The sequence below is a fragment of the Pithys albifrons genome, chromosome 12 (genome assembly GCF_047495875.1).
Source record: "Pithys albifrons albifrons isolate INPA30051 chromosome 12, PitAlb_v1, whole genome shotgun sequence".
NCBI lineage: Eukaryota > Metazoa > Chordata > Aves > Passeriformes > Thamnophilidae > Pithys > Pithys albifrons.
This window is the reverse complement of record NC_092469.1, coordinates 10,879,136-10,897,905: the sequence shown is the minus strand read 5'-3', so window position 1 is coordinate 10,897,905 and position 18,770 is coordinate 10,879,136. Positions and strand designations below refer to the sequence as shown.

The 18,770-nt window shown below is 34.2% G+C and overlaps 1 protein-coding gene across 16 annotated transcripts in view; it reads left to right on the top strand.

The window, feature by feature from the left end:
* The window catches only part of RPGRIP1L (RPGRIP1 like), a 53,998-nt gene extending 35,589 nt beyond the window's left edge, over positions 1-18,409 (top strand). For 11 of the 16 annotated variants that reach the window (XR_011698868.1, XR_011698869.1, XR_011698870.1 and 8 more), the window contains 5 exons: positions 1,929-1,990; positions 5,498-5,574; positions 10,251-10,322; positions 14,609-14,718; positions 18,139-18,409. Coding sequence is in view for 2 of the 16 variants with exons in the window: in XM_071567368.1 (XP_071423469.1) it covers positions 5,498-5,562 (65 nt within the window). In the remaining 14 variants the exon portion in view is untranslated. The other 5 variants (XR_011698866.1, XM_071567368.1, XR_011698865.1 and 2 more) reach the window with 5 other exon arrangements.
* Positions 18,410-18,770: the final 361 nt, after the last annotated feature.

Genomic DNA, 18,770 nt, shown 5'->3' with positions numbered 1-18,770 from the left:
ATCAGTGCATTGATCTGCATAGAGAACCAGTATCAAATCACTGAATTGTCTCAAGCTGTAAGCAATTCGTGCCTTTGAAGATATTAGAGATGAAGTTATGCTCTTCTGAAAAATTATGAATATGGACTCAGCACTGGATAAAATGGCAGCAGAGTTGTATTCATTGTCACAAATAGATTTTTTTGTTCAGTGTATTCTTAATTCTAGACAGAACTGAAGGTGTTGCATCAAACCAAATTATGGTGCCAACCATGGGCCATTGAGTTCTGCTCCTGGCACGTTGCAAAACAGTGATGGAGGAGTAGATTGCGAGAGGTAGATTGTGAGTGCCTCCCTCCTTCATGGTAGATCCCCTTCCAAAAAAGCTATTCAGCAAGGAGACATCTCTGCCTCAGGTCTGAGGGAGTGTCTAAAGTGCATGCACTTTTGTAAGTTCTATCCACATGGAGAAAGAACAGGGAGCGTTTCTGTCTCCCTCTCTCTGTTTTCACATCTACACCATTGTGCAGAGAAGGTAAAAATAGAAGGTGTTGTTCCTAGCAAAAAAAAAAGATCACTGCATACAGGACTAGAATAACTTTTTGTAATATGTATTTTTATGTGTATATGATTGTATGTTGCCTTGTTAATCGTAATTACTGAATAATGTTTGTGTCTCTGAACACTTCAGTTACATTGACACTCCTGTAATAGCATTCCTTTGTGACTCTGTTCTGACATTGTTAATAAGATGATCACAAGAATTTAGCACTTGATAGAGGAGAAGGATAATTTGTCACTCAATAAATATATTTGTCAATCAAGTAATATCGATAGTGATAAAAGTATTGATAGTAAGTGGATGATTACTTGTGATTATTGGAGTATAACTTGTAGTTTATCTTACGTGCTCTCTGCTTCAAATAGAAGTGAATGAGTGGAAATAAATATACAAAACATCAAGGACTAAAGTGCATATTTTTGAGCATTGGTAAAGGCAGAATTCAAGTTTGTCTTACAATTTAGAAGTTCCCTTTATTTTGAGTTTTTCATGGGCAATATATTAGTTAAAACTGTGGATGTGAAAAATAGTATTGTTCCTATATGCAAAGTATTTTCAAAAGCACTTATTTCTGTGAGATACTATTGTGGACCATTGGAGTGAGTTGGAATTTTATTTTTCACATCAAAGTCTTAGTCTTTTATAACGGCCAAAAAGGAAATCAAACTATGGAATATACAGCTACTTGAATATGGCAGTCAAGACTAAATGTGGAATTAAAAAAAAAAAAGGGTTTTTAAATCTCAGAAATCAGAGATGCGAAAAGTTGAGATGTCAATGTTGGATATAATGTCCAATGCATTTAGTACCTACCCAAATCGTAAAGCTTGTTCAGTGATTCTTCCATGTCTCTGGGTAGCATTAATTACAGAGTCAGTATTAAATGGTAGAGAAAGAATTCTGACATAGACTAAGTATCTTGCCCAGGTTTTGCTTTCCTCACCTGAAATGAAAGCATTGAATATTCTTTATTTTAATACACACCCATTCTCTCTGTTAGAGGAAACTTTGTGTTACATCTTGTTGTAAATTCTAAATATTAAGAGTATTTTTATTTCTATTAAAGTAGAATGATTTGTGGGCAATAATTGACAAACTATCCATTGTTCACTTGAATAGTACCTCATAAATGAGACCAAGGCTTAAAAAAAACATCTTAGGAAAATATTTAAATAACATATTTCACTCTGCATCATAGGAATATAAATGATTGTTTAAAAATTAATTCCTCTCATATATTGGATGCTATATATATTTTCAGCATGACTACACAATATGAGTGATTTTGTAGTAATGGTGCAATATGGCATGCTAGATATGCTGTTCTTAAGCAGTTCTATATTTGTTATTTGTACTTTTTTTAATCAGCTTGTGTTCTCCTTTGTAGATATTAACATCTAATATTAATAAAACTGGGATTCAAAGTAGTCTTTCCTGTTAAGTTCCAAGGTAATTATTTTTCCTTGCAATTTTCTAATAGTATGACTCAGTTATTTGCTTCCTTATAAGTTAGAAAGCAGAAAGTGTAATATTCTTTGCCTACTGTATGGAATTACAAGTGTTAAATATGTCAAACAAATTTTAAAATATGTAAAAGGAATACTTTATAATACAGGATATTGTATTTGGACTTGATTCGTAAGCTACTGTCTGTGTACAAACTAGTCTGACATTGCTGTTAAATACTTTGGGGCAAACAAAACCACTCAGCATATCCCTTTAAATACAGATGCTAATACATCTGTTCAGTGCAGGAAGAAAAGAGTTGTTTCTGAAGTAAAATTAGACAATAGAGCCAATTTCATTTTTTATGCATGTGAATGTAGAGTGCTTGAGGTTATTAGTTGAAACTGAGTAACCTTTCCAGGCTTTCATCTCTTTCTTTTCAAATTTGAATATGAAAAGCATATTCAAGTCAGAGACCATCACTTTAATGACATTTGGCAGTCATTTGATTTATTAGATTTTAGAAAAAAAATTCCTTTAAATATTTCATCATTCTATGCTAATCCCAGTAATATTGCTAGCTGAAGCCGTGTACCTGTATTAGTGCAGACAGAATGGTGTGGAATTTTTTCTGTCATCCTAGTAAAATTTCCATGAATCTACTGAATAATAAAACAACCTTATTGAAATATTCAGATTTGGGTTTTTAGTTAAAGTGTCTTAGGATACATAATAAAAGGAAATGTCTTTTGAAAGGAGGGGGTAAAATTACTTCATCAAATATTGAAAGGACTTGACAGCAATGGAAATTGTTCTATATGATGGATATTTTTACAATAGGATACACCTTTTCATTTTGATTAATTATGTAATTTGCTTGGAAAAATGTAAACTATCCCCATAATAAATTAGCATATTGACTTGCAGTTCAAACACTGAATCTGGAAACCTAATCTTTTGAATATTATTTAGTACTTCAGCTGATTTAAGTTTACAATCAAAAATTGTCAAAATATTTCCACATAGGGGGAGTATTTTTAATAAAGTTCTGATCTTGAAAAGAAATGAAAGAAATAAAAAAAAATAATTTTGACATTTCTGTACTCCAGCATGTTCTGTTTGCTCTTTGAAGAATATCATCTTTCTATGCTCACCCACATACTCCAAATTGGAACCCATAGTGTGGGTTTTTTCTTCAATTTGCAGTTACCTAAGGAAATACTTGTGACTCCGCCTGTCGAGTCTGACATTCACACTTAAATAGATAAAGCTTATTACAATTTATCTGCACACAATACTACAGACCTTGCCAAACACTATGAAACCATTTTATACTATGAAACTATCTTATAAGGAAGAGGAAAAAAGTAATTTTGGTTAAACATAACAAGAAAAGAGTCTGGTGAAGAACGATTGGGGTATTAATTTTATTATCCTATTGTTAATTTTAACTTCTAAAGGTATACTTGGTTTAACTAGGCAAGTTCAGTGTATGAAGTTGAATTCAGTATACCGTGTTACTTTACATGCCTGTTTTGTGACTTGATGCATTTTTGTTGAACTGTTATGGTATAGTCTGCAGGAGGCACTAACAATTCTCTTCCATTTGGAAAACTTCGATAATGTACATGACTGAAACTATTTCAAGCAGGTACAGGATCACTTTGCTGTGATTGCTGAGCAGGCGTGTTCCTTCCCTTAAATTCTGTCTTATGAAAATGTCTGCAATAAAGCCAACTTCATATACATTATATTTGCATTTATCTGTGTACTGATTGTATTTGTCTTTTTTCCAAATATTTGGAGAAATTTTAGTAATGTTTTTTAAGTAATGATGTCAGGATGCCATTGTTAAAGCATAAAATGAAATAGTGAAGTAGGCTTGTGCAAGCACTGATGACATTACAGTAAATTTAAGCTGGGAGCACATGCCTTCTAAAATGATGCCATACATAGCTCAAAGATGCATTCTTTTTGAAAGAGCATCATGAACTAAGTTTTCTATTGGTACCTGATGGTACAGCAAAAGAAAAGAATCCTATCTAACAATGTACAACTAAAATACAGTTGGAAAGAGAAAATATGAAATTGGACTTGATCTTCACATGTGAATACTCAGTATTCCTCTAGTAAGAACTTTTTGAAGTGGGATATTATTCACCCCCGTTTAATACTAACACATTGCTGTTTACTTCATAATACTTCATCCTGCATGTTGCAAATGCTAGTCTCTAATAAATGAACATTTGAAAGTAGTTTATGTCAATACACTATGCAATGAATACTAATAGTTTACATAGAATTATTTTAGTAATTGACAATTCTCTTGTTATGTACATTCCCTGCTATTTCATAGTATTTCAATTATTGACTACCTTTTTTTCTGTTAAAGTCTGTTTAAGATTCAGTCTGAGTGCTTCAAGTTGCCTTGGATTTTTACCTGAATATCCTGGAGCATGTGAATCAGTTTCCTGTTTTTGACAAAGTATTCCACAAACATTCAAATTAAACATTCTTTTAAAAATAATTTTTGTAAGTCACTTTGCAAAAGTGGTGTCCTAGTCAGATCTTTAACATCTACAAACCTGGTTCATAAGGCTTTCCAATCTAATAGTGCTGTATTGTATTATTTCTGTTAATCATAACCTGACTTCATAACTTTGATTTTTCTATTTCCTGCTTAAATATCAATTATAACACTGTTTAAACTTCAAAATATCCTAACGAATCAGTATCAAAAGGTGTTTTCTGGTGTTCATTGCTTCAGCACTGTGTTCTGCACTAATGTGGTTGTTGCTTGCAGAGGTTTGCTTAGATAATTGGTCATCTGATTTCTACTCAAGATTAGTTTAGCATATAGGGGAGTAAAAAACCTAAAGAGTCTGCTTTCTGATAAAGCCAGTTGAGAAGCCCATAAGATAGTAGTAATGAAATCTGCATGTGTGTTTACTATAGCTTTGCTGCATCTCTTATTCAAGTCTAATTAGATTTGAGTATGCTGAATATTTGAGGTTAATTGAATATTTTCTTTAATAAAAATGAGATTTACATGGGTAGAAAGAAATTTACTTTGAGCTTAGAAGGAAACTAGTAGTCTTTTAGACTTTTGTGTGGAGAAAATCAGGGTAAGTCCATAAGTAATCTAAAAATCACTAATTCTTATAATAAAATAGTCTTTTGTATTATCTATAACTGAAACAGTTTGACTGTTTTAAAATCATCTTAACTGGTACAGAAAGCTCTGTGAAATTCATTGCTTAAAAAGCATTTGAATTTTTTCCTACCTTTTGCACACTCTTTGCTGTCATTGCCTGACTTGAGAGATATCAGAAGATTAACAGCACATTGTTGTAAAACAATGTAGTAGAGCTCCATTGATTGAGATGTAGAAGATCCCATGGATTGCCATTTTCACAAGTGGTTCAGGCATGGAACTTGACATAAACTGGGTTTTTTCAACTATGACTTTTTCACTAGGAGCGGTTTGAATATCATTCTCTTTCTTCCAAGGTGTTGGAACAGCAGCTTGGACAGGGAAGTTTATACACTGTAGGATTGCACCGCATACCCTGTGACTTTCCACCACAGTAAGTGTTGTGTCTGCTGCTGACCATCCTGACTGAGAGGAGCTGTGAGTTTGTTTGCATGGAAAGAGTTATTAGAATATCCAAGAATGCCTCCAAACACTACAGTCCCATAGATTCAAAGAAAAGTGGAACTTGCCAAATTGTTTTCACACTATGACTCTGTCTTACAATTTGGTAAAAGGAAAGGATTCTGCTTTTTTTTGTGGGGTTTGTTTTGGTACAGTGTTCTGTTGGTGATAGATTGTGTTACGGATCACCGTAAGCAGTGGACTTGTATTTAAACTTTTAAATGCAGTTTCAAAAAGTGTGCCAGAAATTTTCCAGTCATGTCACCATCTATTTAAAGTGGTGGCAGTTTTGCTGTCAGACAAACACACAGGGAAACATTACTCCAAGCAAATAAAGCCCAGTCTCCCTCACTTATAAATGCATCTACTGATGCTTCACTCTTAGTTTCACTAAAATAAACATTTTTCTTGTAAGGGCCACAATTAATTAAATTCTGAAGCTACAGTTAATTCATAAATGCTGTTATAAAAACCATTATTATTTTACTAAATAACAAGACTTAAATGTGAAAATGCTGAGATGTCAAGAAAATTACAAGAAAGCAAGACTGATAGAGAGTTGAAATGTGTTCTCCCTGTGTACAGTGGTTCTAGAGAACAGGCAGTGGAAGTAGAAGAATGATTTATGACATCTTGCAAGGATTTTATGTGAAATTTAATTGGAAACCTTTCTTATTTTGAAAACTTTTCTCAAGTGATCGGGTGACTATTTGAACAACTTGAAGTGCAAGTGTAAGTAAACAAGAAGAGGAGGAGGTAGGGGAAGATGATGGGGTTTATTTTTAATAAATAAACTTTGGAAGATCCCTATTCCAAACAGTGGTTTCCAGAGTACAACTCAAATGCATCAGCAAAGGTTGTTATACTTCTGTGTGTTTATTACTTTTCTCTGTTAAAGCCCAACACTGTGAAGCATTTTTTTCTTCACTGGTGAAACTGCTTCGTCACAGAGCTGTTTTGTAGAATGTGAACCATGAAAAAAATATGCCATAACAGAACAGCTGTGTTAATGTTTTGAATAGTAAAAATGTTTAACAAGGTTCCGGGGTCATGGTGATCTTCACCTTTTAGTATTTCCTTAGAACTAACATCAAAATTATAATCTTAGATGCAAACTCTCACAAGTTAATTTTGGATTATTTTTGCAATTAATTGGATAGAAATATTAGATATTCCTTGCCTTGGAGCAATGTTATGATTCTAAGTTCAGGCAGTCCTGTGGGGTGATATGAGAGCATGTTATTCATCAGGGTCTAAAAATATATTTTCACTATGGTTAATCATTTTCCCCAGACTTGAGTGGAGTTCTTGTGCCAAATGTTTTACTTACTAGTCTGGATATTTCCATTGAGTGAAATGAATTTGAACTCTTTAGGTTTGTAAATAATTTTCATTAAAAAATGTTTTAGATACAGAATTAGTAAACTTAGGAAATTCCATTTGGGATGCTTGTGAGAAAGAGAAGAATCTGTTGATGTGGCATTTCCTTTGAAGTTCCCTGGCTGTCCATGTGTCTCCCTGCTGCCTCCCCATCACTTCCTGTGGTGGCCCCAGGAGCACTTGGCCGTCAGAATAGCACATGTGGAAAGTCATCCACATGTCCAAAAGATTAGCAGATGACAATAACAGCTTGTTTTAACCTAAGAAAGTAAGAAATTGTGAGTGGAAACTAAAGATTCAAACACCCAGCACCTTGCTTTCCATTACTAGGGGAAAAGGTGACAAATTGGAGATTCCTTTGATTGACTGACTCAGCAACTGAACTGGCTGTTCTCTGACAGTAAACCCTCTCCAGGAGCGGCTCTGCTGGGCAAGGGAAGCTGAGGAGTGGCTTTGGAGAAAACTGGAAAAGCAATAGCTCTGAAAGGTGTCCTTCATAGGACTTTAATAGAGATATATCCTTAAATCAATCCTTCTGAGAGGAATTTAGACCTTCTTACCTCTACTCATGCTGCTGCATTCCAATACTCAGCTCCTTGGTAAAATTGCTACTTTCTGTTTATACAAATCAGATTGTTTTGGACAGTGGAATACCTTAAAGATTTTTGTCAGTGCATGGTAAAATAAAACCTTAATGTGATATGGAGGGTGTAAAAGATCTTTTATGAGTACAGTGAGAAGTTAACTAGAGACTTGAGTATTAAAAATGTTGGAATTTAATACAGGCAAATTTCTATCTCCACCTCTCCACAAAAACAAATGAAAGCAAATGAAGAGCTGTGTTTGATTCTTAGAGGGTTATATTCATTCTAGTTTTGTCCTATGAAAACTTTTCCAGTTGTAAAAAAAATAATAAAATTCATTCCTTTAACACTTTTTCAGTTTTTATAATCTTTCACAGTAGTTTATTGATAGTTGCAGACTGATAGTCTTGCCTAAGATGGGAAAAAAGAACTTTCCAGACAGTATGAATATAAACAAAATAGAGAGCAGGCCTTTATTGAAAGCGCTTTCGGGTTCATCAAAATACCTAAGTGCACACCCAACATAGTGTTCTTACAAATTTGTAACAGTAATTAATTACCATATTTAATGGATACATCCAACCCTAGAGCCATCTGCCCCCAAAACCATCCTTGGGTCTGCCTCTTTGGAGCTTCTCCAAGGATTTTGGGCCTTCTATCTTGTTTTGGCCCAGGTGCACATATCCCAAAAAAGATGTCCTTGCTAAAATCTTTCCTTGAACATTTAACAGAATTTCAAGAATGTGGCACAAACCATGAAAGAGGGGTTTTAGTAATTGTTAACTGCTACCTTAAGTGTGAGAAACTAAGCAGCTACTGTAAAATGGACAAATATATAAAAATCTTAAGGCATCAACAGCATTCACAAGAAATCTGCTACTTTCTTAATATAACACGCCCCAAAACTTCTTAAGGAATTTCTTAAAACCCTGTTACTCATTCTTCTAATGTACTTTCCAAACCAAGGCTAGCTTTCACAGTAGGCCATATTGACAGTACAAAAATTAGAAGCTTATCCTTCTGTTTGTATTTTATATTAAAACAATGAAAGGCTTTCAGAGCACTCACACTCCCCAGGCTGTGGATTTTCTCCAGTCCATTGGTCTAGAGGTTTCTCTTACTGAAATACTGTGGCAGGAAAGGGGGATTAAATTACTGAGGCTGTCAAAAAGGACAAGCACCCTGCCATACATTATCATTATCACTGGCTTCCTCAGTGGAAGAAAATACAGTAAATCACTTCAAATACAAAGCAATAAAGACCACTGGCTTTTAAAATCATGACTGCTATTGCCATTAACAGAAAGTGACAGCTGTGTGGCGTGCTTAGATGCTGCTTGTATCTTTTTTGACAGTGTGCACATAAACCTGCCAGTGACACACCACTAGATCACATGCTCTTTCAAATTTGATTTTAACATTGTTGCTTCTCCTTAGAAACAAGAAAGAAATGTTTATTTTTCCTTTGTTCTTTTCCTCATGTTCTTTCTTCTAAAAGGTGAAAAACAATTGATAATAATTCTGATTTGCATTGCAGTGATAAATGTGGATAGGGCATATAATTGTGCAGAAAAAAGAGTATCTCAGGTCTGTTCTTCTAAAGCCAGATCTACACACTGACAGGTACATGTTAGTGCTGAAAAACTCTATTATAGGCCTTTGTAAGTAATGATTATGGTTTGCCTTGTTGTTTGTTGAGAAGTTAATACCTAAATAACTAACTAGAAAAAAAATTTGTTTCTGATTTTATTCCTTCCCTGAGTAGGTTCATATGGGATGGACTATTGCAACCTTGCTTTATGTTGGTTCAGTGCTGTGGATTGGGTTTTGGTTTGGGAGTTTGCTTGTTTTCCTTTTAACAGGTTTGGGTTAGGGTTTTTTGTTTTGCAAAAGAGAAAATCTATAATCAGTATTCTATCATTAATGAATTTGAAAAGTACATTTCTGCTTGACATAATGTAGTACATTTGTTGCTTTTTGAATTCAGAGTTCTAAAAGGAGTCTGAGAGCTGCAGAAAGTGTTCCTTGGCCTTGAAATTTCCAAGAGTATAAATTGGTCTTGTTCAAGTTCATAATACTTTTGTTCTTATTCAAATTTTTTGATTGAGATAGCATGTGTGCATTACTTTGACAGAATAAATTACATCCTATGATTCTGTTTTCTCTTAAAAGTCAGCATTAGAATGGAATAATCACTAAATTAAAGATTGATTTAATTCACAGAAGAGTAGGATACCTGCTGATTGTATTAGAAGTGTTGGAGTTACTTTTAAATCTTTTAAATATGTGTTTATTCACAAATTACTGAATCACTCTACAGTAAGTAAGAGCGTGATCTCTCTTCATTTCATTTCCCTTCGATAGCTGAGTTTCGTGTCTTGGCCAGAAAACAGGTTTTACTGAAATGGAGCAGGGAACACTATGAAGTGATTACTTGTTAGGATGGAAATATCATACCAAAACATTCTTAGGCTTGGAGATTTAAAAAAAAAATAAAAAGAAGTCATTTAATAAGCAAAGAGAAGACTTACTTTGCCATGTAAATTAGGAGAGTGGGTAACATTCTACTAAAATATATTCTGCTAATATTTGACAATATTGAGACTAAAATACTCTTTTATTCTTATTTTTTTTTGTTCCTGAGGGATAATTCAGCGAAATAAAAGAGCTAGTCTGTGTGCTGCAGTTTCTCCTATAAATAGTTTACAAACCTAAGGTAAGAACAAGGTGAGGTAAAAGCAGTGAGTTTTTTATCTGACCAGAAGCATCCACCTTCTACATGTGCCTTCATGGTCCTGTCCTCTGTTTTACCAGGTGGGTTGTTTTCGGTAGTTATTGATGTGTCTTGACTAAACAGGAAGGTATAAGTTCATCAATAGTCCAGTTCCCCACTTCATCCTAGCAAGGACCACCAAGAAACAAAATTTATGAAAAGATTCTGCCCATACACCAAAAGTTTCCAACTCTGCTTTTTAAACCTGGCCTAGTTTTATCAACACATGTTTTCTATCACAAGCTTTACAAACTAGTATCAGAGCTTTTTCAGCTGAAACAGGAACTCAACTCAACTAATGCTTTAAAGCTCAGGAAACCAAATTATCAAGGATATAAATATCATTGAAAATTGCCTGCAGATGCTTGAGCCTGACACTTTATTAGTGTTTGTGCTCTGCCAGATGATAGAGCATAGACAGTGTACTATGTGTATTAAGTAGTGTATTCATTTATGTTTTTCCTGTCACAATGACTGTTTTTAGAAATGATACTCAAAATGACTGGATCCATATTGGAACATGAATAGATAGATGCATCACATACTGTTTTTCTCTCCCAAAGGCAGAGCCACTTAGTGAATAACTCTTTAAAAAGATTTCTCAAGTGTTAAAAGATAAATTAATATAATACATAAAATTACTGCTAAGCCAAAGATGCAACTGTGGCCTAATTCTATAGTTGAAACAGAGCCAATTTGACCCTGAAAATAATGCATTTCACAGCTTTATACTTTTTAGTTTATACTTGCAAATAAATAAATGTAGATTGACAGGACACTTATACAGGAAAGTATGTTTATTTTATGGAATCCTAAAATATTTTAGGATGGAGAACTTTAGAGTCACCAAGTCCAACCATTACTCCAGCACTGCCAGTTCCACCACTAAACCATGTCCCTAGGTGCCACATCTACACTTTTAAATACCTCCAGTTTTGGTTGCTCCACCAGTTCCCTGAGCAGCCAGTTCTAGGACTTGGCATCTCTTTCAGTAAATAATTTTTTTCTAATATCCAATCTAAAATTTGTTTGGAGTGGAGTTTCCTGTTTATTTAAAGATAACATTTCAAAACCAAGTTGTTTTTTCTCTTCTTTCAATTTCATTTATTGATATGGAATCGTTGTAAATATTTATTAGAAATATTGATTTTCATTCCATATTTGAACAAATAGCGGCAGAAAATGCGAGAATATTCAGTATCAAAAAGTCAAGAAAATACACAGTTAAGTAGAATGACATAAAATGTAAAATATAGGCACATAGGTTTTTTTGACAAGCATCTTTGCATTGTCAGACAGTCATTGTCTCTATCATTATTAGGGAGATTTTGTCAGAACACTTATTTTTTCTTCTAGCTGTAATGTGTGACACTGGAAGCCTTTTTGCTTCTTTTTGTGTAAAATAAGGATTCAAATTCCTTATTTAGTTTAGGAAGCTATACTTGCTAATATTGGTAAAACTTTGAAAAAAAAAGGACATTATTATTTCAGCATCTCAACCCCATCATTATTTACTTACATATTCGAGTCTTTAAATCAGTTAACAGGACACATTCTGGCAGTCCATTTAACTTTCTCTAACTGTATCATACTTGCTGTTTATTCTTCCACTGTTGTCTTTCACCATTTTAAGAGCATAGAAATTTCGGTCATGTAGAGAAAGTTCCCTGATTCCACATGCCAGACTGTGCTGGCAGTGCTTGCAGACCTGGAGGGAGAGTGTGAGCTCCTCTGACAAGTGTCAAGAGAGACATATGTGAGGAATGGAGGAACCCGTTCGTGGAACAGTCACCCTGCTGTGATAACAAGAGTGAACAGGTTTATGCAAGAGCTTTCCAGGCTGATCCTGACAGGTGCATCATTTCTTGGTAGGAAATGATTGTTATTCCAAGAAACAGACTGTATGAAGTCATTGTTCCCCAAAGAAAGAAAAGCTACGCATCCATAGTACAGGAAAATAGAGCATGTGTATAGTGTTAGCTTCACATTCATATACTATATTAACACATAAACTTTTCTTACTGCTTAAAAATGGCTGATCTCTGGAATGAAAAAAATAGAATCAAATTTGCCTGCATAAGAACTTTTATCCAGTCACTATAAATTACCTGCTAAGGAGAATGCATTTAATTGTTATCCAAACCACAATAATAAATAATTGTCCAGGATTTTCTGCTTCATTATAAAACACATTTTAAACTTAAGAAGGCCCTTATTATTTTTTTCACTTTTCCTTTGTCAGACAATTTTCATTCAGTTCCCAAGTCTTTCCTGCAGTGGCTAGCAAATATATTCCCATGTGGTGCCTTTACCAGGGTGTCAAAATTTCTTCTTATTCTGCCAGTAAGCTTGGGATTCCTGCAAGGGGATGAGGAACTGGTGTTATAGAAAAGCAATGTGGAAATGAGCTAGAGAGAAAGTCTGGGCTCTCAGAGGGAAGTCTGGGAGGGGAGCACTATCCGTACCTTTATTAATGTAAGAATAGCTAGTATGAATTTGATATACAAACTCCCATCAAAGTTTCTTTCAGAAGTAAGGCAGTGTTAAGGTGAGATGGGACACCCTGAAGCAGAGTGAGGAGTCTGTTCATGTGCCATGGATTCTAAGGGAGTTAAAACTGTGTCTTTTTAAGCAGTTCATCCTGAAAACAGAACTCTTGCAATTCTTGGTAAATGAAGAAGACAAGCTAAAGCATACCAATTACCATATTTAAATATTCTCTCAAAGCATTTGTAATATTTTTCAAAGGTACAAAACTCAAAGTGATTGTGGTACCGTTTTGGCACTCCAGTTGGAGTTTTCCCCTGGGATCCAGAGTGCAAAACTTCTCCTTCCTGCTTAGCAGCAAAGATTTAATCCAATATTGTCATCTTTTAGGCATATTGAAACTATAAGGTATTAGAGGGATTGTTAATTTAATTTGTTCTACTGAAATTTGACCTATTCATGTAAAATACCCTGAACCACAGGGTAGGACTGTATGAATGACTCTGCCCCTTGGCTCTAAGGTGCTGTCCCAAATGTTACTAGACCTGCTTTTAATATATGCTTTACTGAAAATTTTGGTAGTAGTTGGTACCCTTAAGTGATAAAAGTTAATCCAGCATTAATCTCCTCTTCTTCTATCACTGTCTTAACTGCTACACTGGTTTCCCCAAGAGATTAAGACTGACACTGAATCGTGACAAAACAGATCTTTTGGCAAAATCCAACAGTTTTATCAAATTATTCTTTAAATTTTTAATTTGTTTTTATTCAATTGAATATTTGTCTTACACATCTAAGTATTACTTTTTGACTGAGTATGGGCAGTTTTGCTGCTGCTTAGCTTGGTGCCAAAATCTCAAGTTAAATGCATCATATTCTATCAAGCCACCTGCTGTTGGAAGTAGTATGATATTTTATCTTTTTTGCCTCCAGAAAATTTTTTAAATACACATATTTTCAGTAGGTGACTGGATTTAGTGACTAATATATATTTTCTATAATAAATATGCACAAAAATAAACTACTATATAACATATTGTAGTAGTTTTTATGTTTAGTCTCCTTAGGAATATTTACTTATATTTTGTTTAACATATCTTTTCCTTTAGATTTGGATTTTACACAACTTGTTTTTACCCATTTGAAATTATGCATATTGTAACATTTTTAGGTTATAAAGCTCACAAACATTCACAATTTGAACAACATTGCCAAGATATACAAATGTTAGCTCTAAATTCCTGTCATTTTGTCAGTCTCGGTGTTTTTGGACACAACACAAGCCACTAACTCAAGTCAGCTCCAATCCAGTTCTGGAATTATGTGTTTAAAAGGAAAGCCATACTTGGATACATTGGGTGTAATTTAAGTTCACGAAAGAAAAGCATATATTTTGTATAGTTTTTGGTATGGCCATATGAACAAGAATTGTACCACAGAGTGGTGGAGAGGGGGAAAAAAATGAAACAGTTCTATAAGGCTGTGGATCTATGGTTACAACCTCTCTGTTCTTCTAGTACAGCTAAGTAATGCTAAAGAAGAAGAAAAGTTCTAAAAGAGAGGGTCTTAGACTATTCTTGTAATGGAAAAAGTTGAATTTAATTGATAAAGATTCTTGTTTATGCTCCACTTGTAAAGTAGAATGTGAGTTTGCCTTTTTTTCTGGTTTTAAGTGGATTTTCAACCATTCTTGAAGGTAAAATTTTTTTTCACCTTTTTTTGTGTGTGTGTTTATCCTAAAGTTTACATGGTCAGTGATCCTTCAGAAGATGAACAAGATCTTGAATGTGAAGATATCCAGTTTGAAAGGTATTCCAGAAGCAAAGAAACACCATTGAACAAGACATTAATGGTAAGTTTTAGAGATCACTTTCTTGTAAACTTCTGTAGCTAAAAAATTATTTGTTGAATTTCTACTTCCCTGTGCAAGGGTAAGAAAGTAATGAAAGTAATTGTTTGACATTGTGTCAATAAGAAATTCTTTAATATTAACTAATGGCTTCCACATTTGTTTGCAGAAGTCTGCAAAAACTGTGTACTACTGTTACTCCTTAAAGTATGTTTAAAAAGCCAAAGCCAAGGAACATTCCCAGCTCATAGTATTTTGTTCATAAAACTGACAAACTTTTTAAGACATGTCCACTTGCTGTAATTCTGTTTTGTACAACATACCTCTTGTAATAGGATTATAAATACATATTTTTATTAATTCTATATTGCTAAAGTTTGTATCTTATTTAGAGTTATTTTATAACTCCCAGAGTATCTCCAGCTTGTGTCCTCCATATGAAACCTGTATCCCAGACAGTATGAAATACTGGGCTTTTCAGTAAAGTGTCAGTTTAGAGGGAGCACCATTCCAAAAAGGACTGTGACCAAACCTTCGCTGTGACTTGTTAAATCAAGGTGAGGTGAGTAGGAGGTGTGGAATCTTCCGTTTCCTGGGCCATGGAACCATTTTTATAACACTGATAAGAAGATTTGGGAAGGTTCCTTGACCCTTTCGTAGATGGAAAAGGAAAATGTTGTCCTTGTTTGGAGTTTCTTGTTCCCCATGGTAGCAGGGACATGGTTACCAGTGTCCATTTTTCTCCTACCTTTTTGTCTCAATCATCTTTCCCCACTGTAGTAAAGCTCAATGAAGAGAGTAAATCTGTTATAAACAGCCCCTCTGCTCTACCAGAACATGAGCCAGGCTGATGACTGGCTGCACACAAGGTACCCTTTGCAGTAGCAATAATTCCAGTTAGCCTTAGTGGAATGCCAGGCTGATGTGACTTTGCTGCTGCTTCTGCTGTGTCTAATTCCTGTACTTTGAGTGATAGGGAGCACAGTAGTGAGGGAAAGAAATAGGCTTTCTTATCCATTCCCATGATCATGCCTGATTTGCATCCTTGCTGTAGCTAAAATACTGAAAGTATGCATCAAAGTTCCAGGAACACAATAAGGAAAATGCAGAGAATCAGCTCTCTATACTCTGAAAAAATAGTATAAAGATTTGATGCACTTCTTACTGTGGCTGAACCATTTAAGCTTTTCTCCACCAATGATTTATCTCCAAGTAGTTGTACAAAAGCACTTCTTCTCCAGAAAGGTATTTTGTAGTCTCTCACTGGAAGATTGTTGTGTATTTTATGGCCATAATTCCCACTGTCATAATTCCTATTTGATAAGATTGATTAGTGATGCCATTTTTTACCCTTGAAATTCACCTTTCATGAAACTCTTAAAAGTCCTCATCATTATCTGAGAAAATTATTATGACAGGAAGGACTGGTTTTTGTTACTACTTATTGCTCTATCAAAAGCTAAACATTGGTTTATAATGACAACTACTTCAATATTGTGAGGAGCATTTCTTCCCGTAATCATAAGACATTGGCACTGAGTTTTACTTTATATGCATTATATCTATGAAATAGATATTAGTATTTCTAGTATTAGCTAGAAACACTTTATTCTTTTCCTATCCACACTTCTACCCTTCCCTGCAGATGCCATACAGGTTTTTTTTCTATTGCATCCATGACATGTAACACTGCATATTTTCTGAAAATTTAGAACTTTCAGAGAATTGAAATTAATTTTACATTAACATATGTCAGATCATGGCAAAAGAACATGTCAGTGTATTTTCTTGGACAAGTCATTGTAAAAGGATGTGTTCTTAAGATCTGGATGCAGACTTCAATGAAATGTAATGGCACAGTAAATAGAATTCCTAAGTAATATTGTACACATTCTCTGAGGTTGATAATGTTTTGAGGGAAAAAGAACAAACCTAAACACAGGGAAATTCATAGGACACTACTACATGAAGATATAGTTATTCTTAGGTACCATAAACTTCTGTCATTCTTTCTGAGACTCCAAGCACTTACCTTTTTCATACCTTGTTCCTTTCATTGCTGATTGTGTGAAAGTGGTCTCTATGAAATTTGAAGCAATTAAGTGAATGACTAAGCAAGAGAATGTATGAAAAACAGTGTTGTCAAGACATCTAACAATATGTCTCAAAGATATTATGACAATATGAAGACTGAGAAAATAGAATTAATGTTGCGATATTGGTAATTATGGTTATCCCACTGTTCTTATCTGTAAGAACAATACTGTCCCCTGAAGTCTGCTCTTGAAGTTGACACTGAGTGATTTGTTCAAGGATATACGGAATGGTTTGGATCTCTAAGAATAACATTCAATCTGTCCTATAATAGCTCTTTCAACAGAGTAAATGATGGAAGATTTATCCCATGTTTTTCCTTCTCTAAACCTCGTCTGAGTTGTCTCAGCAGCCTGGAAGTTGTAACATGCAGTATCGTTGCATGTCCCAGAGTACTTAACCCAGTTTATATACTAAATACATAACCTTGCCATTTGTCAGCTGTATAATTTGCTTTGAAAAAATATGCTGTCAAGATTATTTGTTTTTATTCAAATTCCTTCTAGAGTCATGTTAGGCAGCCTCATTGCTTTTTATGCAGGACTGGGAAAGAGCCTCATTTTTGACTTAGCAGCATGTTTTAATCACAGCAGCAGAGATTCTGGCCCTCTGGGCTTACTTAGATATTGTAAAAGAGTGCAATTTCAAATCATGTCAGCTAATTTCTGTAAAATAGAAATTTAAAATACCACTTTAAAACCCACATATACAAAGATGAAGGTAGTTAAACAGTTTAGTCTAGGGGAATTATCATCTTTGTTTATACCTTGCTATTTTACAACACATAGAAGCTTGTAATGTAAATAATTTTGCATTGCACCAACGGGAAAAAACAATTTACTGTTTAAGTACAAGTAAGTGTCCAGGCTTATTTGGACCTGTCATACACATAGTGTAGAAAACACACTAATAGGTGGGGTTTTTTTTGCTTAAAACTATTTATAAATATGCATTTATGTTTTCAATAGAGTTTAAATTTACATATTGATGCATCTCATGTACATGTTGAGAAAAATGTTTAATTTATATAGTTTTAATTTGTATCAGTTTATTTATATATTGGTTTTTATATAATTACTGTACTGATGGGTTTCTTTATTTGAGAGATATTTCAAGCACTAATACTTTTATTGATGTACGTTCTAAATCTTAGAGAACTCCATTTCCAGTAGACTGACTGTCTGAACTGGGAACATTATTATATATTTATTTCTCCCCTGCATGTGCTAGGTGTCTTTTAATCTGTCCAAACTCTACAGAAGATCACCAGAACAAAAGCAAAACCTTAAATGAAATTGCTAATGCTGTTTTGTGATGTTCCCTTTCTAGTTTCCGCCTCACAAGATGATGGTGCAGTAATTGGGGAGCTCAAAGCAACAGTGGAAGCCCCTCCACACTCTGCATTCTGTCTGTGAGGAACACAAGAATGACTACGAGGCATGAAAGGAAGTTTGCCTACAGAAGTTCCTTCTCCCAGTGTAAATACGTGCTTGATAGTGCATCAAAGATGAGATCTTTGTAATTCTTACAGTATATTTAATGTATAATTTATATGGAAAGGACGCTTGATTTGTAGTTGTAAAGTTTTGTATACTTTTCAGTCTGTTTGTTTTTTATTTCCCCCTTAAGGCTAAGAATCTCTCCACAATGGACAGCGTCTTGTAAATAATTAATACCTACATGATTGAATGATGTGCTTTATTTGCATTTTCAAGATTTTTTTCCTACATAAAACAGTAATAAAAATGCAAGTCAAAATTTTAATTTTTAATAAAAAACTCATAAGCCTTAGAAAACTGATTAAAAATACTTTTATGTTATCCCTAATCACCCCGCTAAATGGAATGCCTATGATTAGCCTCATTAAGAATTTTATACTGTGAAGATTTTATTAAAAGCAATATATGAAAATTACTTGGATTAATGTGTTAATCTGCCTCTTTAAAATGCTAATATCCATT